The following is a 27,132-nucleotide window of genomic DNA, read 5'->3' as shown; positions in this document are numbered from 1 at the left end:
ATCTTATCTGAAATTACAAATAAAATTATTTTTTATTATTTTATAAATAAAAAAAATACTAATATTTTATTGCCTATTACTAGGGCTATTGAAGTGCAACGGTGGAGATACAAAAGGCGATTACTGTTCATTAATGGCAGTTACTGTTCACTGGGTGGATAGCATAATGTATTGCCTGGGGGGAGGGTTCCCACGCTGAAACTGCCCTTATTCTTTCCCATTGGGGTTTTGTTTTCGTTGATTTATACATTACCTCTTTAAGTAATTTCCTCTTTAAATTTATTTAGCGTTCTTAGTTTCTCTTCTTTCATTGTTGTACATTTGAGGGATAAGAGAACTGCACAGGTTTGTGGCTGAACGTAAAAATTCCTTTTTAATTTTCAATTTTTTTATTGCACACACTTTTTGCTTAAGTGACTCTAGTGTTTAACTCTCATCTGTAATTTTAATTGCTGTATATTTTTTTCCTTACTCTTTTTTTTTTTTTTTTGGGTAAGGATATCATATATGATATTAGGTGGGTAATGTAAGGACCAGTTTTTTTGGGGGGGGGGGGGGTGTGGCGATTATTTTGTCCTTATTGTATAGCTTGTGAAGCAAAAAAAAAAACCTGAGCATGATAAAATTACTTAACAAATTTATCTTATTACTTAGTTTTCAGAGCCACCAAGTCTATCTATATTCACCAAGTTCATCTCTATTTCTAGTGCTTAGTTTCTAAAGGCGAAGTTGAGCCAGGTTGAGAACTCTCTCTTTCTCTCTTTACCTTTTGTTTTATTTCTCAAGGAAGTTGATTGGGTTGAACAAAAAGGAATAAAAATAAATTGAAATTTGTTGGTGCTTGTGTTGATGTTAAATTTGTAATATATTAAGACCCAAAAATTAGATAAATGGTTCATTTTGATGTAAATTGATAACATCAAGCCATTGGTTCAAAACAATGAGTCTTACCTTTAGAATGTTTTTGTGATGTCATAATAGATAACCATATCCAATGATCGAAAATTTATCTACTTGCAAGTATATCACTTGTGAAATGTTGAGACTCATAAATGTATCTGCTAAAAAATTGATCTACTTGCCACATCAGTTTTTCGTGTGGAATGTTAGAGACTTTTATGCAGGTTGTAGGAAACAATAAAACTGTAAAGGCATACTTTTGTCTATATTTTAGTCATTTGATCCATGTGCTTATGTGTTTGCAGGTAGAGATAGCAATTACTGAGGCTCAAGCATTACGAGGAGCATGTCACTCTTAAAAAACATGTTAGGAGGCGTTCAAGAAAGTGTTAAGTCTTTTAAGTGGCAATTTCCTTCAAATTTGGTGCCTGTTACTAATTAAGATGAGTTCAAGGCACGTTAATGGTTTAGAGGCACTGTTTGATAACCGGTTTATTTTTTATATTTTTTGCTTGAGATATGAGAAAAGTATATAGAGAAATGAGGGTTAAAGAAAGGTGATAAAGGAGAAAGGAAGACATAATTAAAAAAGGAATGAAAACAAAATCTTGAAAGTATAAGCAACTTAAAATATTTTGAATTTTTTTTAGTTGTAAAGTAAAAACTAAAAGTGATAAATAAAATGATTTTCAAACGAGCCATGACAGTAAACCCATAAAAAAAACAAGTACAAAAATTTCCCCCTAAAGATGGAAGCTTCAAGTTTGGTTCTCTCTTGTTTTTCGTATTTCAAATGCAATCAATGTGTAAGATTGTTAGATTGTATGTCGATCAAGTAACTTGATATCCATTTTAGTTGATACTCAAGTGATCTTCCAGTGTCGATGATGGAATAGAATGAGTAGAGGAGAGAGAAGATAAGAAGGATCTGGTTTGAACATTTATGCAAATTAAAATTGTTAGTGTCTAAATTCAAACGGAGTCCGACTGGATTGAACACGTATTACGAGCTTAAGTGAGGACCTAGTCCCAACAATGGTATCGCTTCTTAGAGGAATTTGAACACATTACACAATATATTCAAATTAGACCCACACAATATAGCCGCTCGGACGAGACGGAGAGCCCAAACCTATACAACAAAGTAGACCCAATCAAAAGTTATAGAAAGAAATCTCAACTTTGTGACTTCGCTGTGCTAAAAAGAAGATCCCGCGCTTTTATTTTTATTTTTTAGTTATAGATAAAATGATCTTTGAGATTGACATAATTTATCATTTTGGTTATTCCATAAAAAATCTCTATTAAACAATGACCAAACTTACAAAATTATCCTCAATTTTGTTAAATCATTTTGGCCAACCCGTCATGTGTGGGGTTTTATCACAAAAGACCTCAGTATTAGTTGGAGTGAGGTAATCCTATTTAAAGTCATTGCTTTTCTTTACCCCCACCGACGTGAGACTGCTAACATTTCTTTTTTCTTTTTTCTTTTTTTTTTTTTTTTACTCACAAAGAGATATTTTTCTGATAATGATTTCAGCACATGGGACAGATAATAGGAGGCACTATGGAGCTTTCTAAGGGGGAAAATGAAACAGAGTTGGCGAAGCATATACTCGGGCACGCTCGGAATTTGAAGAAAATGGTCATCCTTCATTCACCACATCAATCCAATGTTGGAAAGATCACTAACAGAAGCAAGATAATCTCCAGTAGGGCCTCAGTTATCTTTCGCGAAAAGCAAAAAGGACGGAAAAGAAACCATTTGGAGATATCCAATTATCCATCCTTCATATTCTCAAGAATACAATCAACTTGGAGTTTGAATTCCAATCAAACATTAAAGATGAGCAAGAGTACAAATATTATAGCATTTTAAGCACTTGATAGAGAAGATTTAGCAATCGGAATATGATAACATGTGCATCTATGTCAGGCATTTTGTATGCGTCTAGCATATTGTGGTCTAGTGATTTCTTGCATAATTAATTATACTAATCCGGCAGGCAAGTCTGCTACCAAAACAGGGATAAAAACCATGAGTATAGCAAAGAAAGCCAACATGTCAAAACAATGCACCAACAAGAAGCAAAATGGGTACCCATCGACTTCCACACACCAGCAGATTCTTAACAAACATGGTATGACTAAACCAAATGATGAAAAACTACAAGTAAACCAGTAGCGAAATGATTTCACAATGGAAGTATGTATTTTCAACTTCAGTATGCTATAATTATATGTCATTACTTACTTCATCCTGTAAATTCCCAAAGTTCATCTTTTGATTGTAATCTCTTTCTTCTGGCCCGTGGACATGACCTCAGCAGAAACATTCAGGATACCATTTTCATCAATAGAAAAGCAAACATCTACTTTAGCAACACCCTTAGGAGCAGGAGGAATGTCACCGATGGCAAATCCACCCAAATAATTATTATCTTTGGTTAGCTCATTCTCACCCTCGTAAACTCCACAGAAGACAGAACGTTGGTTGTCGCAACAAGTTACAAAAGGATAGTTCTTCTTGGTGGGAATTTTGGTGTTTCTTGGAATCATAACATGCATGAGCAGTTCTCCTTCTTCACCATAATCTGTCCCAAGTGACATAGGAATGACATCCAAGAGAGTGAAGTCTTGAAGCTTCAAACTTTGATTACCATTCAAGACAGCAGCTTGAACAGCAGCACCATATGCCACAGCCTCATCCGGATTAATGCCATTGGACACCACCTTGCCGATGAACACGTTCTGTAATAGCTCCTGCACCTTGGGAATTCTAGAGGAGCCACCAACAAGAACAACATCATCGACATTGCTTGTGTCCATTTTGGCATCCTCCAAACATTTCTCCACAGGCTCCATGCACTTGTTGAAGAAATCCATGTTTAGTTGTTCAAATTTTGCACGGGTAAAAGTTGTATAAAAATCAACACCCCGATACAAACAATCAATTTCAATATCTGTCACAGACGTAAACGAAAGTCTCCTCTTCGCTTTCTCACATTCATTTTTTAACCTCCTAAGAGCTCTAGGGTTTCCACTGACGTCCAAACTATGCTTCTTCTTAAACTTCTCAACACAGTAATTCACCATATTGTTATCAAAGTCTTCACCACCAAGGTGAGTATTTCCAGCCGTCGCCTTCACTTCAAAGTCACCAGAACTTATGGTAAGCAGTGACACATCTAAAGTACCACCACCCAAGTCAAATATCATAACATTTCTCTTGCTATACCAACCAGCCTTATTGTCAATTCCATAAGCAATGGCTGCCGCAGTTGGTTCATTGATGATTCGCATCACCTCTAAGCCAGCAGTGACACCAGCACATTTTGTAGCCTGACGTTGTGAGTCAGTAAAGTAAGCAGGGACAGTAATAACTGCTTTCTTCACACTTGAGCCGAGGTAGGCCTCAGCAGTCTCCCGCATCTTTGTGAGAACCATAGATGATATTTCTTCAGCAGCAAACTGTTTCTCTTGACCCTGGTGGGTAACCACAATCATGGGCTTGTGATCAGGACCTTCAGTGACCTTGAATGGCCAGAGCTTCAAATCATTTTGAACAGAAGCGTCAGCAAATCTCCTTCCAATTAATCGCTTTGCATCTGTAAAATGAATGCCAAACTTAGAAACTGAATCAAATAAAGTGAAGTGGAAGGATTGCAAACAATGGTGTAACATAAACCAAATATTTTAGTTAGCTATATCTCTATTTATTTGTAAATGTCAAGTAATATAATGAAAAATGTTTCACTTTTTCCAAGTTTCTCATTCAGTCTGACTGGATTGTAACTAAAAAGATGATGTTATCAAAGTTATATAATGTCATTCAGTACCTAAATCATTTAATTATGTCTTTTACATAACTAACCTCATTAAAATGCAAAAACTAGTTAATTTGGGTATTGTAAGTCTGTTACTACCCAAGAAATACCCATAGGATATATTGGGGTCAATTTAGTAACTGATCGATCATTAAACATTAGGAAGGATTAGATATGCATCACGTTAAAAAGGTTTGTAAGAGGGATTTATAAACACCTTGCAAGCAAGGGTTGACAAATCTCTCTCACATTGCTTTCTAATGCTCATATGGTGCTTTTTTAATCCCTCTTGTCAATCAGATCCATTCCTTGCTAACTTATCCTCAAACCCTCGAAACATGAAAATCCCTCACCCAACCATAGCATTAAGCACCCATTAGCAGGATCACAAAGCTCAGGTTAAGAAAAGTCAATATTTAGCTAATGAAAAAAAATGATGATAAAAATAAAAAATAAAAAAAAAAAAACACAAAAAAAACACAAAATAGTTTATAAGAGTGCAAACACTTGGAGCCTCGAAGGGTTTGAGAAATAAATTAAAGCCGTCTATTGGTATATATGTAGATGTGAGAAGATTAGCCTTACCAAAGATTGAGTTTGAGGGGTTTCTAATGACCTGGTTATATGCTGCATCACCGATTAACCTTTCAGTATCAGTGAAAGCAACATAAGACGGAGTTGTTCTGTTGCCTTGACCATTCACTATGATTTCAATATGATCATATCGCCACACTGCTACACATGAATACGTTGTCCCCAGATCGATTCCAATTGCGTGGCCTTCTTTTCCACTCATTCTCAACTCAGGAACTGGAAGAACACAAAACAAGTAGAAAAATTATTGCAAAGCGTGTTGAATGAAGAATGCCTGGGGTAAGTACAATCCCCGGCTATGTCTTCAAGTTGTGAAGTAAGGTTTCACAAATAAAAGCGGCAATGAAATTGTAAACAAATGAAATAAATAGCTTATCATCAAATGACAATAGCATGAAGAGAGGGAGTAATGGAAGAAAGAACAACACTTGGTGGGAATGAAGCTTCCTGTCCTGTGTTTGGAAATGCTGGGAAATAGGGCCATGAAATACCATTTTCTTCCATTCCCATGTTTGGTTTACATTGTCATGTGAACCAAAATATGTAAGTTTTCTAGTAATCCTCTTCCATTAAATGCTTTACATTGGTAATTTTGGTATCACATGGGAATGTGGGAGTAGTGAAGGTAAGAGACATATCGGTGAAAAGAGAAACCTTGTAAGGGCTCATAAGAGGTTGGAATACTCCTAATATTACCAATTGGTTTTGTGGTGGAACATCAACTTTTTTCGTAGTATTAGAGCAAGTTGGCCCATGTGTGAAGTCTAACGGCCATACCTCACCCAATTCATGTTGCCCACGTGTTTGGCTTGAAATTTTTGACGCACGTGATGGGGCGTGTGAGGAGTGAAGGTAAAAGAGTAGCATATTGGTAATAAGAGAAACTTTCAAGATCTTATAAAAAGTTAGACTACTCATGTTACCAATTAGTTTTATGATGAAACCAACTTTCTTCGTAGTGGTATCTCGCATTGATTCACTAATCTGCGAACCAAACGTCGGGTTGAGATACACGACCGGTCCAATCTATGAGCAGTAAAGACTAAAGAGAGGGTGCACACGCCCCATGGCCTTAAATAAAATAACACTAGGTTGATGGGATTAGTTTGATTTTTAAAGGTATTCATCAATTTATACAGCCTTTAAGCAAATACGTATACAAATCACCGACGGTTGATCTTCTCTACTGTTTCTAAAGCATTCCATTTCAAATAAGCAGCGGTTAACTGAAGCAACGAATTTAAACGATGAAATCAAAATAAGCAGGAGTTCCTGCTAATTATTCATCAGCCAAGCAAGTTCTCAAAAGAATTAACGAGAGAGGGATTCAAAAGCCCTTACCTTTAGTAGTCTTAAAACAAGAAGAAAAAAAAAAAGTTCTTAGTTTCTTACCTTTAATTTCAATAGATTGCTGAAACAATCAAAGATCATGAATCCAGGAACAATCGCGACCAAAACGTGAGAACTGGAATTATTTTTTCCCGCTTTAGTGTTTGGCGCCCTGAAGAGTAAACGAAACGAAAATACCCCCGGCACTCCACTAATAATGATTATATATAGAACCGATATTTTTCATCATATTCGATGTTTAACTCATGTTCGACTTCTGATAACAAAAGTTTGATACTTGAGCTTCCTCGTTAAGAAATAAAAAGAAAAGAGATCAGCAATAAAGTATTTTTATTACCTTTAAAGTTTAAAGTTTCCTTTTAAAGTTTGGCTTATTTTTAGCTACGCCTTTTGAAATTAAATTTGATTATATTTTGTCTCTTTTAACTTAAAAGTTATCATTTTATTTACTAAAATTCAAAATTTATTTCACTTTAATTTGTGAACTTTTTTTTCTTTTTTCTCCTAAAACTTATAGGTTGCTTCCTGAGAGATATGTGGCACCCAATACTTAATAAGATTATGCCACATGTGCAATAAATAATTTAAATATCCATTTTGAGTTAATATTAAACAATCAGAGAATATTAAACTTAAAAGAAATTGAAAGAGATGAAAAAAAAAAAAAAAAAACAAAAGAAGAACTGATTAGCTCTTGCTCATCCAAATCAAATCCACATAAGAAACTAGCATATCTAAGGCAATGTGAATTGAATTTTGAGTTTTACAGAGGTGGCTTTCAAGTATCAAGGGCAAATTAGGATCAAATCAAGTTCCAGGGGACAATGTGGAGCGAATTATGAGTTTCAGGGGATAAAGTAACGACTTTTGAGTTACAGGAAGTAAAGTGAAATTAAAATTGAGTTTCAGGGGACGTGTAGCTAAAAATAAGTGTTAAAGTTTTAACTCATTATATATGGCTTATGCCCATTTGGTTTTGTGGCATTTCTCATTTTTGTCTCCGAGATAGAATTGTTTTTTACCTTTTTCTCTCATCTCTTTTGTCTTTTCGACCTTAATCCTTATCTCTCTCATCAATTTGTCCTTGTCAGCATATAGAGACAAGGAAAGAGAGTGATTAGGATTTCATAAGTTGGGATTTGGCATTGAACAAGGGTAGAGAAGGCATCACCGAGGAAGTACGGTCCTCTGGTAATGGTGTTTCTTCGAGGTCCAACATAAAAAATACATGTGCTCATGTTGCATTGTATCTTTTTGCAACTTTTTCTTTCTTTTTTGCAACTTTTTCTTCCTTCTGTTGTAAGTTGTGCTTATTTTTACCTAACCTATAATATTTTCTTAGTTGGAAAGGAACCACACCGACAATAAATTTTGTTGTATCATATATCATGCCTCAATATTTGGGTCTCACTATTTAGCATATGATATATGTAAGAGGGGAAGAAAAACCCTTATTCTATAAAAGTAATATTTCACCCTCACTTTAGGGATAGAAAAGATAGCAAACCATAGTGTCCCTAGCAACAACAACGTAGCTCTTATTTTATATTGTGAACTGGATCGACACCAATGTGGACGTAGCCTCAACTTGGGGTGAACTACAATAAATCGTTTGGTTCTTGGGTGTATGTATGATTCACAGTCAGATTTAAATTGGTCCAAAATCAACCTGATTTTGTGCATCAACAAATTTTATAGATTTGTGTATACAAATATTGGTATTTAAATAGACTTTTGGCATTGGATAAGTGTTTTTGGCATTGACTTAGGATTTTGGCGTTGAATAAGGGTTTCTTGGTCTACCGATACATCCTCAAGTGACAGTAGACATGAAAATTTGGCATTGAATCCAACACTTCTTTGGATGCTCAAATAATAAGTCTTCATTTACTTGGAATATTTGGCACTCTTAAGATTAACATGGTTTCTTTAAGTTCCCTGGTAACAGTTTATCATACATTCAATCTACCACAATAATTGAAGACCAGAGAGTATGATCATGCTCAAAAACCTTATTTCAGCATTTTCTTTTAGATTTATTAGTTTAACATTTGAAAGTTGTAAAATGGCATGTGATCTCTAAAAACTAATGAATTTGGTAATTGGTTTGGCAGCTGACCCGGACAAATTCAATTTCAAAATCCACGGTTAGATCATTCAAGGGAAGTCATGAAAAATAGATTGGAGGTGAAGTTATTTTCTTAGATTGGGTTTCATGAAAAATACATCAGAAGGGGCAAAGGCATGGGAAGAAGAAGAGGTAGGGGAATAGTATCTAGCTCGCAGCCCACTGCACCCTACTCCACAAGTTCAAGGGGTAATGCTAGAAAGACTAAATTTGGAGACAAAATTTGAAAACTAAATGATGTGTCACCAATAGAAATGAGCATGTTTATCAACGTTTAAGTCATAAATCAATTCACTTGCCCTTTACCTTTTGTTTTAGCTTTTGTACTACTTATTCCTTAGTTTTTAGAATTTGTTTTTGAAATGTCATTATGAACTTATGCATTATTTTTAATTTGTTATATAAATTAAGCGATTTGTCATATCAATTCATTCAAAATCATTAATTTTTCATCTCATCCTAACTCTGTTAAGTTTTCCATCCAAATAATTGTGTTCAAGGTTGTTTTGGATGTTTACCTCTTTTGCACAAGTTTTGTTTGTATACAAAGATGTATTAACACTAGAGTGAGGGAATTAATTGGAGATAATGTGGAGATATCCATCCTTATGATAGGCCGTAGGTTTCAAATCCTTATCCACAAGGTTGTTTGCTGTGACTCCTTCACTGAAGATGTCGCTGCAAAGAGTTGTGATTTCTTTCAACTCTTCATGACAAACTCTCTTGTATTATCTCCTATATTTGGGGATTTATAGAATTGTTATTTGTGATAAGTTCTGCTTATAACTCACTGATGTAAATGTCTCCATAAATACAAGCATACGAACTCATCAGAATTAACTGAATTGAGCATCAACAACTCTTATAGCCTCTTCAAATTTGTGTGAATATTTCTCCTTTACCTTCATCTTCTATACAAACAAACAACTTGGAGTTTGAATTCCAAACAAATAAAGATGAGCAAGAGCACGAATATCATAGCGTTTTAAGCACTTGATTGAGAAGAGATAGTAATCTGAATACGACAACTTGTTGTGCATCTGTGTCAGGCATTTTGTATGTGTCTAGCATATTGTGAATTAATAGAACTCCAAAAACATGATTTCTTGCATAATTAATTATACTACAGTCTAATGTTATTTCTCTTCACTTGTAAATGAGAGGTCTAGCCAAAGACGAATTTGAACCACATTATTGCTAGTCCATTGTGAGGCTAAACCCACCCTCCTTCCCCGTGTAGATAATATTACTTGTTTAAAAAAGATCATTCCCAATGTAGATGATATCGTTTGTTTAAAAAAGAAAATTATACTGATGCGGCAGGCAAGTCTCTTACCAAAGGTCCAAAAAGGGGATAAAAACCACGGCTCTAGCACAGAAACCAACATTTCAAAACAATTCACCAACAGGAAGCAATGGGTGGGTGCCCCTCGACTACCACACGCGCGCATATTCTTACCAAACATGGAATGACAAAACCAAATGACGAAAAGATAAAAGTAAAGTATGCATTCTAAACTTCAGTATGCTATAATTATATGTCATTACTTACTCATCCTGTAAATTGCCGAAGTTCATCTTTTGATTGTAATCTCTTTCTTCTGGCCGGTGGACATGACCTCAGCAGAAACATTCAGGATACCATTTGCATCAATAGAAAAGCAAACATCTACTTTAGCAACACCCTTCGGAGCAGGAGGAATGTCACGGATGGAAAATCCACCCAAATAATTATTATATTTGGTTAATTCATTCTCACCCTCGAAAACTCCACAGTGAACAGAACTTTGGTTGTCATGACAAGTTAGAAAAGTACGGTTCTGCTTAGTGGGAATTTTGGTGTTTCTTGGGATCATAACTTCCATCAATTTTCGTTCAACATTCGTCCCGAGAGACAAAGGAATGACATCAGAGAGTGTGAAGTCTTGAAGCTTCAAACTTTGATTACCATTCAACACAGCAGCTTGAACAGCAGCACCGTACGCCACAGCCTCATCTGGATTAATGCCCTTGCAGAGTTCCTTGCCGACGAACATATTCTGTAATAGCTCCTGCACCTTGGGAATTCTAGAAGAGCCGCTAACAAGAACAACATCATCGATATTTCTTACGTCCATTTTGGCATCCTCCAAACATCTCTTCACAGGCTCCATGCTCTTGTTGAAACAATCCATGTTTAGTTGTTCAAATCTGGCACGCGTAATAGTTGTATAGAAATCAACACCCTGATACAAACAGTCAATTTCAATATCTGTCAAAGACGTAAACAAAAGTCTCCTCTTCGCCTTCTCACGTTCATTTTTTAACCTTCAAAGAGCTCTGGAGTTACCACTGACGTCCAAACTATGTTTCTTCTTAAATTTGCCAGCACAGTAATTCACCATATTGTTATCAAAGTCTTCACCACCAAGGTGAGTATGTCCAGCCGTCGCCTTTATTCAAAGTCACCAGAATTCCATAAGCAATGGCGGCTGCAGTTGGTTCATTGATGATACGCATCACCTCTAAGCCATCAGTGACACCAGCACATTTTGTAGCCTGACGTTGTGAGTCGGTAAAGTAAGCAGGGACAGTAACAACTGCTTTCTTCACACTTGAGCCAAGGTAGGCCTCAGCAATCTCCCGCATCTTTGTGAGAACCATAGATGAGATTTCTTCAGCAGCAAACTGTTTCTCTTGACCCTCGTGGGTAACCAGAATCATGGGCTTGTCATCAGGACCTTCAATGACCTTGAATGGCCAGAACTTCAAATCATTTTGAACCGGAGCGTCGGCAAATCGATCTCCTTCCAAATTTAGAAACTCAATCAAATAAAGTAAAGTAGAAGGATGGGAAACAATGGAGTAATATGCACCAAAAATTTCAGTTAGCTATATCTCTATGTATTTAAAAATCCCTCGCCCAAATATAGAATTAAGCACTCATTAGCAGGACAACAAAGCTCAGCTAAAGAAAATTCATATTTAGTTAATGGAAAAAAAGATGATAAAAAACAAAACAAAAAAATACAAAATAGATTATAAGAATGCAAACACAGAGAACCTCGAAGGATTTGAGAAAGAAATTAAAGCTGACATATTGGTAAATATGTGGATATGAGAGGATTAGCCTATTAACCGTTCAGTATCAGTGAAAGCAACGTAAGACGGAGTGGTTTTGTTGCCCTGATCATTCACTATGATTTCAACATGATCATATCGCCACACTGCTACACATGAATACGTTGTCCCGAGAACAATTCCGATTGCATGGCCCCTTTTCCACTCATTCTGAACTCAGGAACTGGACGAAGAAGCACGGCAGTAGCGATAAGACCCCGGTCCAGTGAGTAGAATAGGGGAAAATCGCAGTAGAAACGGATACCAAACGTTAAACAACTGAAAATAGAGAGATAACAAAACTAGAATCGACGTGTGAATGAAGATAATTGAGTTCCCAAGAAACTCTTAACCTAAATTCTGGAATATGATTGATAAAAAAAAAACTGAATAAGAGTCTTTTGATAACCTGTTTATACAAAAGTAAAACAGCCTAGAAATCTAATACTTGTCTACCTAGACATCCAATCCAACTAAGACTTACCCCTTGACAAAACAAACTATGACTCAACCAATTAATCCCACTAAATAGGTCTCTCATGCATCATTTCAAGGTCCTAAAAAGATTTGAGTAGTATGATTTTTACTGTCGGCCTATACATATATACAAGGAAAAATGCCCCATTGTTATACCTCACGCCTTTGGGTATTTGTTAAATAAGGTTATGTAGCCTATAAAATTAACTGATCAGAGTGGCGCAGCGGAAGCGTGGTGGGCCCATAACCCACAGGTCCCAGGATCGAAACCTGGCTCTGATAAAGAGTGGCTTCCGCGTTGTTTTTTTGCACTACCTATTTTTACATTTATCTTGTTTTTTGGCCATTTCCAAATCTGCTTGTTTTTCTTTTCAACAACACAAGCGCTTTTCGAAGCAATTGGTGAGTGTGTGTCCATATGTATAAATTTAGGAAGGTTGAACAACCTCCCATGGGACTTCCAGTAGCCATAAAATTCAATGATTAATCTAAAGGAAACATGGACAATCTTGTTAGGGTTCATCATGTGATCGTTCTTTCGCCTACTCGGGTTCAAGCTGAAGGGGCAACCGTGCTGATATTTATGAAATCAACAAGAAATCTCCACGAAATCAACAGAAAGTTTTCAGAGAGTAGAGAGAGAGAGAGTAAACAATGACGAAGGCTTAACTAGGCTTGACTAATACTTTGATTGAATCTCAAATCTCCATGAATCAACAAGAAAGTAATCAAAGAGTACAGAGACAAGAACTGTGACGAAACCTTTTTTTTCTTTTTCAATAGTTTTGTAAGAACTCATTACAATATCATTACATAATTGATAATTCACAGTTGAACTAATAATTTTGGTTATTAGACTTCACTAATCACAATAAACCCTAACTGGCCAAGAGAGCCGTTACCAGGTGTAGTCCTCTAAGGCTTTAACAAATCTAGCCATATCAGTTTCTGATATGCTATCTATGAATTCTTCTTTTGATTAAGATAAATAAATCCAAGCATGTGATTATCCGGCCGAATAAATTTATTTAGAACACACAAAAATGTAAACGGGAAGTAAACGGATTAAAACATCCTATAACACAGTGAGACGTAGGAGGATTTATCCATATCTTACAGGGTTAGTACATGCTTCTTTAGAAAAAATTTTCTACGATATTTGTGGTTTTAACTGCACCTTTCATTCTATATTTATACTTTCACAACAGTACTATCAAGTAATATTTCTGCAGTCGTTGTATGGAAATTATTATTCAGTACTCCAAAAATGTCATCATGCATTTCTTATAAAAATATATAAGAATTCCTAGTACATATCAACTCTCACCACTAAGTGAGTGTTGGAACCTAAATTGATCCTGGTTCCATGGATTGATGGCTGCAAAGTGAAGGAGTGAAGATGAAGCTGTGCTGCAGGCTTCGAAACAAGAAGAACAAAGGTTTTAAACCCAATGGTTAGTTTTTTAGTTAAAGCTTTAGTTGTGTAATCAAGTGCCAAGCGCACACTCCAGATAAGATCACTTAAAACCCCAATGAAGGGCTAGGATCAAATCTGGAGAATGGTTAGGTGGATTAATAGTACATGTTTGTCATCAAGAACATTTAGAGATAGGATTGTGAGTTGGCAATGTACCAAAACCCTACAATCCATTTCATATATAAATCAAGTAATGGTTGATGTGTTGACTGATATACACATAAGCAACATACCACATCAGCAATCCACATCAGCAAGGTTGTTATCCACATCAGCTAATCTGTTAGTTAGACAGTTGGGATTGTAGGAAGTTATAAGGTTGTTATTAGTTTGTTAGAAACTTACTAAGAAAGCAAAGAGCATGTATAAATAGAGAGCTTCTCTATCTGACTTGTATCAAATTCATTCTGCAATATACAAATCCTTATTTCTCTCTCTCTCTCTCTCTCTGCAACTTGGTATTACCTTGTTCTTGTTCTTCGATTCATAGTATAGTGTTAATATGATGCATTGGCACAACCTCATAGCCGTCATACTTGGAAACTCTCATGATTCCTTTTGTTCATTCTCGGAACCACCAAAACCAATCAAACAGTAAATAAAAAATACATCAAAATTACAGAATTAAACAGCGAGTGCATGCTTGCTTAATTATAGGATGATGAAACGACTGTTGGGGTTTAAAAATGCTTCACTACTTTGGAGATGTTTATCTCACAAAGAAGAATGTAACGCAGCGGAATTGATAGGCAAGAGAAAGAAATAATTCTCAAAGTATTACACAAGGTTTTATTCACTCACAAACTTAGTACAAAAGGAAACACTCAAACACTCTTAGAAGCTTTGTTGCTTCTTCTTATTTCTTACTTGACACTCTCACTTCTTGCTACTTGCTATCTTGGTTGTTACAAATGGTGTGGATGCCTTCTCCTTTTATAGGCATGGATGGAACCTTGGAGAAGCATGAAAACATCATGCTAGAGATATCTAGATAATTCCACTACCTTCCTAAGCTAGAATTATCTACACTAATCTTGTATGTTGGTGGAATCCTCACCATTCTTCTAGACTCTTCCACCAACTTGAACACTTGAACTTTGCTAGAATTCTCTAGCATGTGCATGGATCTTTCTTTGTGTATGGGCCGGATCAATTATCTTTGGGCCAAGACAAGATTACAATTCAACATCCCCCCTTAATCTTGTCTTGTGACGCCAATTGAGTTTCTTAGTCTGACAAAGTCTTCTTGTTTGAGTGGCTTGGTGAATATGTCGGCAACTTGGTCTTGAGACTTCACGTATTCCACTTGCACATCCTTTCTTGCAATGCACTCTCTTATGTAGTGATAACGGGTATCTATGTGTTTGCTCCTGTCATGGAATACTGGATTCTTTGCTAGAGCTATTGCAGACTTGTTGTCGACATAGATCTTTGTTGGCTCTTCTTGTCGCATTCTTAATTCTTTGAGCAAGTTTCTCAGCCAGATTGCATGGCAGACACATGAAGTAGCAGCTACATATTCAGCTTCGCAGGTAGAAAGAGTGACAATCGGTTGCTTCTTCGACATCCATGTGAATGCAGTGTCTCCCATGAAGAACACAAATCCAGTAGTGCTTTTTCTATCGTCGGAATCTCCTGCCCAATCACTGTCGCTATATCCAACAAGTTTGTAGTTATCAGAACTTGAATAAAACAAGCCAAAGTTAACAGTACCTTTGAGGTATCGAAGAATTCTTTTGGCTGTTTTCAAATGTGTAGTTGTGGGATTCTCCATGTGGCGACTGATTAATCCGACAGCATAGAGAATATCTGGTCTTGTGTAAGTCAAGTAGCGCAAGCTTCCAACTAGGCTTTTGAAAAATGTTGGATCTACGCTTTCTCCTTTGTCATACTTGGTTAGTTTGACTCCGCACTCCATTGGCGTGCTCACGGGCTTGCAGTCGTCCATTTTGAACTTTTTCAGTATCTCCTTTGTGTAGCTTTCTTGGGAGATGAAAATTCCTTTTTCGTTCTGCTTGACTTCAATGCCTAGGTAATATGCCATCAACCCGATGTCGGTCATCTCAAATTCTTTGGTCATCACTCTCTTGAACTCTTCAAACATGCTTGGATTACTCCCGGTGAAGATTAGATCATCCACATATAAGCACACAATCAAAATATCTCCATCTTTGACTTTGACGTAGAGAGCATGTTCATGAGGGCACTTGATGAAGTTGTTTTCTTGAAAGTACTTGTCGATGCGACTATTCCATGCTCGTGGCGCTTGTTTTAACCCATAGAGGGCTTTCTTCAGCTTCAGAACTTTGTCTTCATGCCCTTTGATCTCATAGCCTGACGGTTTCTGAATGTAGACTTCTTCTTCAAGAACTCCATTTAGGAAGGCGGACTTCACATCCATTTGTTGAATCTTCCAACTGTTTTGAGCTGCCAAAGAAATTAGTAATCGTATAGTTTCCAACCGAGCAACGGGTGCGAATACCTCATCATAGTCGATTCCGGCTCTTTGACTATAGCCTTTCGCCACTAGTCTTGCCTTGTATCTTTCGACCTCTCCATTGGCATTTTTCTTTGTCTTGTACACCCACTTGACTCCGATGGCTTTGTGTCCTTTTGGAAGAACAGTGAGTTCCCATGTATCATTCTTCTGGATTGCTTCAATTTCTTCATCCATTGCTTTCCTCCACTTAGTATCTTGCATTGCTTCTTGGAAGTCGACTGGTTCACAATCAGCAAAGAGACAGAAAAGTGTAGGATTATCAAGTCTTTCAGCTACCTCATAAAGATCTCGTATACTTCTTATGCGTGGTACTTCTCTTTCATTTAGACTCCCACTTGACAATGCTGATGCTGATGAATTACCATGATTGGTTGATGTTGGTGAAGCAGGTGGAGTAGTGGATTCTTGTTGAACTTCTCTTGCTTGCTCCATCATCCCTTGTTCATTCTCTTCTTCAAATTGAGGAAAGAAGTGAAGATCACCTGCATGCGGGCCAAAATCCCATTCTCCTTCTTCATCGAACATCACGTCTCGACTGATCACCGTCTTCCTATTGTTTGGATTATACAGCTTATAGCCTTTTGAATTGGTGTCATAGCTGATGAAGATGAACTTCTCACTTTTGTCGTCGAGTTTGGTTCTCCTCTCGTCTGGTACGTGTACATGGGCTATGCTTCCAAAAACTCTTAGATGAGAAATACCTGGTTTTCTTCCACTCCATGCTTCTTGCGGAGTTTTTCCCCACACACTCCTTGTTGGAGACCGATTGGATAGGTAGACAGCACATGCTACAAGTTCTGCCCACAATTCCTTAGGCAATTTCTTGCTTTTGAGCATGCTTCGAGCCATGTCGAGGATGGTTCGATTTTTTCTTTCTGCCACTCCATTTTGTTGAGGGGATCTTGGAACTGTCAAAGGTCGACGAATTCCATTTGCTTCACAAAACTCTTGAAATTCCTTCGAAGTGAATTCTCCTCCTCGATCAGATCTCATGGCTTTGATCTTGCAACCACTCTCATTTTCTACAGCGGCTTTGAACTTCTTGAATGCTCCAAAGACTTCTGATTTCTGCTTCAAGAAATACACCCAGGTTTTTCTTGAAAAATCATCAATGAAGAGAAGGAAATAATTATTTTTACCCAAAGAACTTGGTTTTATTGGACCGCACACATCGGTGTGAATGAGCTCGAGTGGCTTCTGGGCTCTTGTGGTCGACTCCTTTGGAAAGCTTTTCCTGAACTGTTTCCCAAGTAAACATCCTTCGCAAACTTGATCAGGGTGGCTGATACACGGTAAGCCTCTCACCATCTCCTTCTTGGATAATAACTCCAATCCCCCAAAGTTAAGATGCCCAAAACGAAGATGCCAAAGCCAAGATATGTCTTTGTAACATATCTTGAGACACTTTGCAACATCATTTTGAATGTTCATGGGAAACATCCTATTCTTTGACATTTTCGCCTTGGCAATTAATCTTCCTTTGTCATCTCTAAGAAAAAGGATATAATTTTTCGTATGAAAATCATAACCTTTTTCTAAGAGTTGACCCAAACTCAAAATGTTGCTTTTCATATTGGGCACGTAGTAGACATTTGAAATTAATTGGTGACCGCCATTTTCCAAGGGAATAAGGATGTTACCTTTTCCTTTTACGGGTATTTTGGATTCATCTCCAAAAGAAACGTTGCCACTCACTGATTCATTGAGCTCTACGAAGATGCTTCTTCTTCCGCACATGTGGTTGCTGGCACCGGTGTCAAGGTACCATGTATAGTCTTGGTCTCCATCATTGTTCTTGCATGCTAGTAGCATAACACCATTCTCTTCTTTCTCTTCTTTCACATAATTGACCTTCTCATCAAGTCTGCTGTTTGGAGCTCTACATTCCCAAGCATAATGCCCAAACTTTTGACAATTATAGCATTGAACATGAGATTTTTCATACCTCGAGTTTGAGCGTCCTCTTCCGCGACCTTTTGTTGAGCTTTCTCCTCTTTCGTAGTTGCTATGGTTGTTTAAGTTCCAACCACATCCACGCCCATGTCCACGTCTGCGACCTCGACCACGACTTCTTCCGTATCGGCTTCTCTTGTTGTCGAAGCTTGCTTCTTTCTTCTTTGGCTGAACATGCGTCTTAAGGAGCTGCTCATCATTCCCTTGCCTCTTCTTATGTTTCTCTTCATATGCTTGTAGTGAACCCATTAATTGCTCTATACTAATTTCTTCCAAGTTTTTAGTTTCTTCAATCGTCACGACAATGTGCTCGAACTTGGGGTCCAACGAGCGTAGTATCTTCTCCATAATTCTAACATCTTCTAACTTTTCTCCGTTTCTTTTTAATTGATTGGAAACGGCTAAGACTCTTGAGAAATAATCAGAGATTGATTCAGACCCTTTCATTTGTAGAGATTCGAACTCACCTCTTAATACTTGAAGACGAACCTTTTTCACTTGTTCGGCTCCTTTGTAAGAGGTTTGAAGCTTCTCCCATGCTTGCTTGGCAGAGGTTGCACTCGAGACCTTCTCAAAGCCATTGTCATCTAATGCTTGGTAGATGAGGTAGAGAGCCTTCTTGTCTCTCTTTCTTGAATCTTTCAAACTCTCCTTCTGGGATTGAGACAGAGTAGCTTCATCTTCTGGCTCAGTGTAGCCTTTCTCCACAACTTCCCAGACATCGTGTGCACCCAAAAGGGCCTTCATTTTGATACTCCAATTATCGAAGTTGTTATCGAGCACTGGAACTTGGAAGGCTGCCATAGCATTGCTAGCCATAGCTCTGGTACCACTTTGTTGGGGTTTAAAAATGCTTCACTACTTTGGAGATGTTTATCTCACAAAGAAGAATGTAACGCAGCGGAATTGATAGGCAAGAGAAAGAAATAATTCTCAAAGTATTACACAAGGTTTTATTCACTCACAAACTTAGTACAAAAGGAAACACTCAAACACTCTTAGAAGCTTTGTTGCTTCTTCTTATTTCTTACTTGACACTCTCACTTCTTGCTACTTGCTATCTTGGTTGTTACAAATGGTGTGGATGCCTTCTCCTTTTATAGGCATGGATGGAACCTTGGAGAAGCATGAAAACATCATGCTAGAGATATCTAGATAATTCCACTACCTTCCTAAGCTAGAATTATCTACACTAATCTTGTATGTTGGTGGAATCCTCACCATTCTTCTAGACTCTTCCACCAACTTGAACTTTGCTAGAATTCTCTAGCATGTGCATGGATCTTTCTTTGTGTATGGGCCGGATCAATTATCTTTGGGCCAAGACAAGATTACAATTCAACAACGACTGCACACAGGATATCGATCACATAATGGTGCAAAGAAAACTAGCTGCTGCAGCACCTACAGCACTTCCAAAGGCCCAACAGCTATTGAAATCATTTATTGCTTTAAGTACAATGTCCTGAAATAACAATAACCTCCATCAGAATAAATCTTCTACTTCTATTTTTTTTCCTGCTGAAGTAGTAAATTCTCTCTAATTACTATGCAACTATACATATTTATATGTTCCATTGGTTCTCAAACTTAAATGTGAGATTTAAGCATAGAGAATGACATTATAAGTAATGAAAGAGCAAACTTACAAATCTAGATGGTCCAGATCGGCTAACTTGATTGGACTGCATCAATAAAACGCTTTCAGTTGGTATGAAACTATATTTACAGTTATATATAAGTCAAAGGAAAATGATAACCAAACAATGCATTTGATATTTATTCAATCCGATAACCAGAGAAGAAAATGGTGTATGATTATCATTTCCCTAAGTCAAAATATTACTGATTATTAATTAAAGAGACGCATATAATTTCAGTGTACCTGAAGTTCAGTAAGTAATACTGTTAGTGACCCCTTGGAATCCAGTAAGATGTAGAAAAGAGTTATAAATTCCTCAAACTCCAACTTCCCGTTTCCGTTTGTGTCCAACTCCTGGAAGGAGATCCTCTGAGAGATTATCATAACAAGCTGAAGCAGTCTCACGTATTTGTTGCATCTCGACCTCTTCAATCTTTCTAGCTCTAGATTTCTATATATGTAGATGCCTGTCGACAACTCCAACCCATACAAGCGCTTTAAAAAAATTACTAATCCCATAATTAAGTTTTGTCATTCCTTTTCAGTAATCATTTCTATGTATAGTAGACCTTTTCTCTGGGTTAAGAGCAGACTTCTGTTTTGGGAATATAGTTTACCAAGTTGCTATTGTCGTTGCTGATTCCTTTTCAATGAATAATTCAATCTGTATACTAAACTTTTTATTGTTTTTATTTTATTTGGGGGATGTAAACGGATGTTTATTACCTAGTTGCTGTTTTTGCATGCTGATCATTTCAATAAACATTTGGTGTATTGTGATAGGATTTTTACTACCTGCAAAAGTAGGAATAAAAACACTTAAAAATACTTGCAAGAGTATAAGGTTGTCGTAGTATGGCAGTTCAAGCAAAGTCGTTTTCCACAGAGATTGAATGAATACTTTGTGTTTAAAACCAACTCTTAATTAATTATTGAAAACAAAGTTTGGAAAATGTTGATTTTAGAATTTAATATAATAAAAACGAATTTTAAAATAAAACAATTAAAGAAATTAACTAGAGAACAATTTAAAGAAAATCAATTTGTAAAAGCCTAGGGTTCCGCCGTCCCTTTAACAATCCTACGTAATTTTACCAACTACTTATGAATTTCCACATTCATGCTTTGAAGGTTAAGTTTTCCTAATACATATTTTCCTCATGATGTTTAAGCGAAAACATATATCTAACATGCAACCCGTATGTGATGTTCAGATCAAATATAAACATGCAAGACTCATTAAGCTTTGTGAAAACCCCTTGAAAAACCATGCAACCCTTAAGAGCGTGATGTTCACCTTAAGTGAACTTACAATTACTAATCACAAGAAACCCTCCTCAATTTCAGGGTGATGTTCCAACAGAAATTGCATCAAATTACTTGTCTAAAAACCCTAATGGTCGCGAATCACTAAGACAATTAGATAGTTTTAATTGCGGTGATTAATAATTCAAAACAAGCATGCATCCATTCATAAGCAAATTAATAAAATCACATATTCATGCTAAGGTTCAAGGCTTCACCCTAGCAAAAGAACTTAGTTATGGACAATCATAAAACAAAATATTATAAAGAACAAGGATAGAAAACACCTATAAAATAAACTTGAATTGTCAAAGGCTTGTGTGTTTCCTCCTCTCCTCGCCCCAACCCTAATGGCTAAAAAGTCTTATTTATACTACTACAAAATAAAACCCTAAAAGGTCTTAGAATAAAACTAGCAAACATAATAAAAATAATAAAACAGAAATTAAAGGTTTCCTATTTGAACTAAAATTCAGACTTCTCAGAAAATTAGACTTTTGATAGAACAAATCAACTCCGATTTGGTCCCAAAAGGTTTCTTTTGAAAGCTGGAGACGTCCCCTACAAATCCTCAGAAGGAATCTTCCTCAAAATATGTCATCTTGACCTCCAAAATACCCAAAACGTCCAGAAACGTCGATCTGGAAAAGCTGCGCGTTGGGCATTTATTTCATTGCCACGGTCAAACGGCTTGGTAGAAAAATCTGAAACTTTGATACAATCATCTTGAAAGAATCAAGAACATCCTCCAATTGGAATCACTCTAAAATTCGTCCGTTTGATCACTTTTTGCTCTAGAGGAAGTCGCATGTCCTACATTGAGAATATATAACAAAGTATCAAAATTCTACCAAAATAATCAATAAATTAATACTAAGATTAGGGTGAAATATATAGTATAATATGAACTCATCAAATACCCCCAAACTTAGCTTTTTGCTTGTCCTCAAGCAAAACAAAACTCAAAAACAAATATAAAAACTAACAAGCTAAAAAACTTTATTAAAACTCAACTAAGACAAAATTTTCCTCTTCAAGTTACAATCCATAGAAAACGTTAAAAATCAAAACATCTTTCCAAAAGTTCCAACTAATCCCACCACAGAGTCTAAGTCATTTAGAATTAATTAGAAAAGAATTCATAAACTTTTTTTGGTGTAAAGTGAACCAACATGGTTAAAGAGACTCGACTAAAACCCCCTACCTTTCGTCCTCTTTATTCATACTTCACATACTAACTTCACATATTTTTTTTCTTTTTCAAATTCTCTTTTTTTTTTTTTTCATAATTTTTTTTAGTAACAGTAGTGGTTGTGTAATGTTAGTTCCATTAAGCTTTCGATCCAACCCATGTAGCGAGCTTTAGGTCAATGACTCCCAAACCATAAAGGCTTTAGGGCACTAGGTGTAGAACACCCCTAAGGACTTAATAACTCGAGCTAAAAAGGCTACGAAACCAATTAACCAGCCTGCGCCATGCCAAGACTCTACTGTTTGATGCGAGAATCATTGTTGATCAGGCAGGACTGGCCTTGTTACTAAGCAAAGTCTCGGGTGGAACAATTATTACTTTATTGATAACAACTAACTTTACTTTATTTAGAACAAAAATTAAAAATTTCTTAGACGAAAAGTAAGTTTTCCAATCTCACTTCCCACAAACCATGTTGGTGTGAATGTGCAAATTTTCAAAGTATAATTCATGAATTAGTGTCCAAGTAACGATAAATAGAAAAGACTCTAGTGTAAGATTAACCTTCACCATGTCCATTTGTTCTAACGTTTAAAATAATCTATGGATATTAACTTAAAAAGAATGAAAATTTTTATTTGACTCAAAAATTAAAAACCTTAAAGTTTACTTTCCCACCCCCAAACTTAAATCACACATTGTCCTCAAAGTGTGGAAACAAATAAAAATAAAAATAAAATAAAATTACTCCTTACTACTAGAAAGTCCTAAGACACAAACATAAACGAATCGAGACAAATAAAAGAAATACTGAAATGAACCAAAATATAAAATAAACAACGAAACAGCAAAAAATATAATACAACAAATAAAATAGAAAAACGAGAAAAAGAACGAGCTGACCTGGAGTGGAACTCAAGACCTGGTGGCATCAGCATAAGGGGCTGGACATGGAACCCCCAGGGTTGAACCACGTGTGAATAAACCCACATGCTTCGCTGTACAAACACACTAGGTAGCCCATGCTACTCCATTTCTCATTGAGGTTGAGAAAGATAAGCCTGCTACCCAATAATAGCCACAGCAGGCGGATCAAGACGATGACGTTCAAGAAGACACGCCGACAGAAGGAAAAGGACGGAAGCCAGAAAAGGACTCCGAATACATCATTCTTGATCCCGAGCAGCTGGAGAAGACGGCTAGAATCGGCTCACGACTGAGCGCAGCCGTACTAAACCACTTCCTCTCGCACTCAACTGATCAATGCAAGCCCTTTTTCAAAGCCATCAAGAAGGCACAAAGAGACAAGTGGGATGATGAGTGCGAGCAAACATTTCAAGACTTGAAGATACTTGACATCACCTCTGCTACTATCCAAGCCGTAAGTAGTTGAGGAATTATACATCTACTTGGCAGTCTTAAACATAGTAGTAAGTTTTGGCTTCATACGAGAAGAGTTGGGGGCCAGTATTCTACACTTATAAAGCTCTCATCGATGGGGAATAAGATACCCAAGGATTGAAAAGCTAATTTTGGCGCTAATTATTGCACCTAGGAAGCTCAGACCATACTTTTAAGCGTATATGGTCGTTGTCATGACTCAGTATCCCTTACGATCTATTCTACATCGTCCAGACTCTTCTCAACAAGTGATGAAGTAGGCTTTAGAACTCGGCCAACATGACTTGGTTTTCTGACCCTGCACGGTGATAAATGCACAAGCCTTGGCAGACTTGATAACGGAGTTCACCCCGACTTAGCAGACGCAACAACGTAGCCAAAAGACAGCCCCGAAGCAGCTGAGCACACCCTGGCCGTACCAACCCTTGCCGACAAGGACTTTTAGCGCTTGAACGTAGTTGGTTCATCAAACTACAAAGGTTCTGGAGTAGGTTTGGTTCTCGTCACCCCAGACGGTTCAATGCTCGAACAAGCAATCGCTCTAGGTTTCAAGGCATTAAACAAAGACGAAGAGTATGAGGCCTTATTGGCAGGCTGCCGAATGGCATAAGATTTGGCAGTTAAGAAGCTCATAATCTATTCTGATTCTTAGCTTATCATTAGCCAAACTGCCGGGGAGTATGTAGCAAAGCATCCAAGGATGGGATTATACCTCAAGATGGTACTCAAGTAGCTTGAGGCATTTTAGACTTATACCCTCACACAGATGCCATGGGCATACAACGCTCATATAGACGCCCTGGCAGCATTAGGCTCCGTTGTAGACTACTAATTCAGACGCTCCATCCCGATCGAGTATTTGGGAAAGCCGAGCATAAAAGAAGTACCGGTAGTCGAGTTGTTACAAGTCAATACAACCTCAAGCTGGCAAGACCTTATCATCGACTATCTAGTCAATGGGATACTCCCTGTAGAAAGATTAAAAGCTAGGAAGCTCCAATTAAAGGCGGCACGCTAATACATATGGAATAACATTCTCGTTTGAAGATCATTTTCAGGCCCACATCTCTGTTGCCTAGCACCTCCAGACGACTTGAAAGTTTTGAGCTTGATCTGCAAAGGAGTTTGTGGAAACCACTGAGGAAGTTGATCCTTAGCATAGAAAGTCTTCAACGCTAGCTATTACTGGGCCACTGTGCATCAAAACGCTAAGGAATTTGTTCAAAAATGTGATAGCTACCAACATTTCAAGCCTGTACCTGCACTGCCTACTAGCGAACTCCACCCACAGACAAGCACATGGCCATTCATGTAATGGACAATCGACCTGGTAGGGCCTATGACGCCCGTTACTGGGGGCAGAGGTATGATGATCATGGCTATCGACCACTTCACCAAGTGGGTAGAAGTAGAGCCTATGACCACCACTAGTTAATCAGACATAGAGCACTTAATATAGAGGAACATCATTTGTCGATTTGGCATTCCATAATCTATCTTCACCGACAACGGCTTGCAATTCGTGGGCAAATACTTGGTGAGGTTCTTCAAAAAATATGGCATCAAGTAACACATGTCTGCGCCTAGATATCCCCAAGGCAACGGGCAGACAGAGGCATCCAACAATATAATCCTAGACTACCTCAAGAAATCCCTCACAGACAAGCAGGGGAAATGGCCAGACGAACTTTCCGGTGTTTTATAGGCCTATTGCATAACCAAACGGCGAGTAACCGATGAAACTTTTTTCTTCTTGGCATTTAGTTTAGAAGCAATCATCCCTCCTAATGTCATTATGCCGAGCATCAGCACCATACTGCTAACTTTGGAGTAGAACAAAAAGAAGATGGCCACTAATCTAGATCTGGCAGAGGAAGAACGTGAGAAGGTCATCACTCGCATTGTAGCCTACGGGCAGCAGCTCCTCTCCAGCTACAACAAAAGGGCAAAGATTTGGTAGTTTCAACTTAGAGATCTAGTCATAAGAAAAACATTCATCACTGCTCGAATAGACGGCTCCAAAAATATGAATCCAATATGGGAAAGTCCATACAAAGTTAGCAAAGCAGGTGGCAAGGGTAGTTACACCCTCACCACCATGAATGATAAAGAGATTGATAAACAATGGAATGCTTACAACCTGCGTAGTATTACACATGACCTCCTACTTCTCCCCAAACACTGCTTGGACGAAACAAAGCTCGAAGACTCAAGCAGCTCGACGAGCAGTACCTAGCAAGCCGAGGACTATCCAGTTGTTATGCAGTTTCTACCTTCTAGCTAAGTTCGATATCCTTCTTCTTTTTTTTCAATAAAGATTTCTGAAGTCATTCATTACTTGGCTTGGTTGCGTATTTGCAACAACTCTTTACTTCAGCTCTCATTGAATATCATGCCCAATCAAAGACTTATCCTAGGAATTGCATCCCCCCTAGGGACCAACCTTGCTCTCTCTTTGGGAAAGGGTAAACTACGCACTCCGAATATCCAGACATGGATGGGTCAGGCTGCCCTGGTGTAAATAGAGCATGATGTATTGGAAATGTACCCTAAAGCCAATCATATAATGATACTTTATGAACATTTCACATGTTAAACTAATCCAGTTTACTATAAAGGGCAAAGATTATTGTTTAAAGCTGTCTCATATAAATGTCATATGCTTAAACTATAAATCTAAAGAATATGTAATTGGGAGAATGTGATCTAAAGCAGTTAGATTCATGAGACCATTCTCTTTTGTATACATATCCTAAACGTTCATGATCATAGGATTGCCAATTGGGCATTGACAGTCCGTTAAGATCAGTACGTACTATGTCTTCTCTTTGAGAGAGTGACTGGTATCGAGTAATTGGTGTGATTGACACCAAGACAAACATGTAGGTGCTCAATAGAGAATGAGTCCACTGAACACGATCAACGAGGAGTTCTCATACTCATGTCACATGAGAACTCATGGTTGAGATAATACAAAGTAGTCCTTTGACCTGAGGCATTATAGTTGTCTTCTGGTTAGGTCCTTGATCTTTGACTATGACAAAGTCACTCCATCATGGGGTGTCCACGGCATAGTTGGGGTTAAGCCACTTAGCCATGGAGGCAAATGAATGCGCAACAAGGGATCTCTAACCTTCAAATCGTTTGAGGGAGAATACTCTATGATATCATTAAGAATCTCTGGCCAGAGTATGAACGAGATTTAGGAAGTCGTTCCAAATCACATTCAAGATAATCATATAAGTAAGAGAATCACATTGGATAGGAGACATGAATAAACTATC

At 37.4% G+C, this 27,132-nt stretch overlaps 2 protein-coding genes, 1 non-coding gene and 1 pseudogene across 4 annotated transcripts; 1 reads left to right on the top strand and 3 right to left on the bottom strand.

Annotated features, from left to right (window-relative positions):
* Positions 1–2,929: 2,929 nt before the first annotated feature.
* LOC103929472 (heat shock cognate 70 kDa protein) lies at positions 2,930–6,957 on the bottom strand. 2 transcript variants are annotated; one of them, XM_009338679.3, is made up of 3 exons: positions 6,717–6,957; positions 5,316–5,540; positions 2,930–4,511 (listed from the first exon to the last, which is right to left on the bottom strand). In XM_009338679.3, the coding sequence occupies exons 2-3, from the start codon at positions 5,524–5,526 to the stop codon at positions 3,181–3,183; spliced, it is 1,542 nt and encodes a 513-aa protein (XP_009336954.2). In that variant the 5' UTR covers positions 5,527–5,540; positions 6,717–6,957; the 3' UTR covers positions 2,930–3,180. The 2 variants fall into 2 exon arrangements, with proteins under 2 accessions (XP_009336954.2, XP_048423863.1); XM_048567906.1 differs by lacking the exon at positions 6,717–6,957 and adding an exon at positions 5,751–5,948.
* A 3,201-nt stretch (positions 6,958–10,158) lies between these two features.
* Positions 10,159–12,070, bottom strand: LOC103929497 (annotated as a pseudogene).
* Positions 12,071–12,588: 518 nt separating this feature from the next.
* On the top strand, positions 12,589–12,660 carry TRNAM-CAU. Its single transcript has one exon. It is a non-coding gene; the product is annotated as a tRNA-Met (tRNA).
* Positions 12,661–17,824: 5,164 nt separating this feature from the next.
* Positions 17,825–19,127, bottom strand: LOC125469880. Its single transcript, XM_048567935.1, has 2 exons — positions 17,996–19,127; positions 17,825–17,844 (listed from the first exon to the last, which is right to left on the bottom strand). Exons 1-2 carry the CDS (start codon positions 19,125–19,127, stop codon positions 17,825–17,827), a joined length of 1,152 nt encoding a protein of 383 aa, XP_048423892.1.
* Between the last annotated feature and the right edge of the window lie 8,005 nt (positions 19,128–27,132).

Source organism: the organism of the source record quoted next, unplaced genomic scaffold (assembly GCF_019419815.1).
Source record: "Pyrus x bretschneideri cultivar Hongxiangsu unplaced genomic scaffold, Pyrus_bretschneideri_v1 Contig47, whole genome shotgun sequence".
In the NCBI taxonomy this organism is placed as follows: domain Eukaryota; kingdom Viridiplantae; phylum Streptophyta; class Magnoliopsida; order Rosales; family Rosaceae; genus Pyrus; species Pyrus x bretschneideri.
The sequence above is the reverse complement of the archived record's forward strand: the minus strand, read 5'-3'. Positions and strand labels throughout refer to the sequence as shown.

Bases quoted from the DNA above. Each gene is read 5' to 3' on its own strand.
- LOC103929472 (XM_048567906.1), bottom strand. From the start codon at position 5,808: ATGGCCCTATTTCCCAGCATTTCCAAACACAGGACAGGAAGCTTCATT. The intron at 5,541-5,750 runs GTTGTTCTTTCT...GTGTTCTTCCAG, and splicing joins AAGCTTCATTCCCACCAAGT to TTCCTGAGTTGAGAATGAGT. The intron at 4,512-5,315 runs GTAAGGCTAATC...TTCATTTTACAG, and splicing joins CCCCTCAAACTCAATCTTTG to ATGCAAAGCGATTAATTGGA.
- LOC125469880 (XM_048567935.1), bottom strand. From the start codon at position 19,127: ATGGCTAGCAATGCTATGGCAGCCTTCCAAGTTCCAGTGCTCGATAAC. The intron at 17,845-17,995 runs GTAACATCCTTA...CCTTTTTCTTAG, and splicing joins AATACCCGTAAAAGGAAAAG to AGATGACAAAGGAAGATTAA.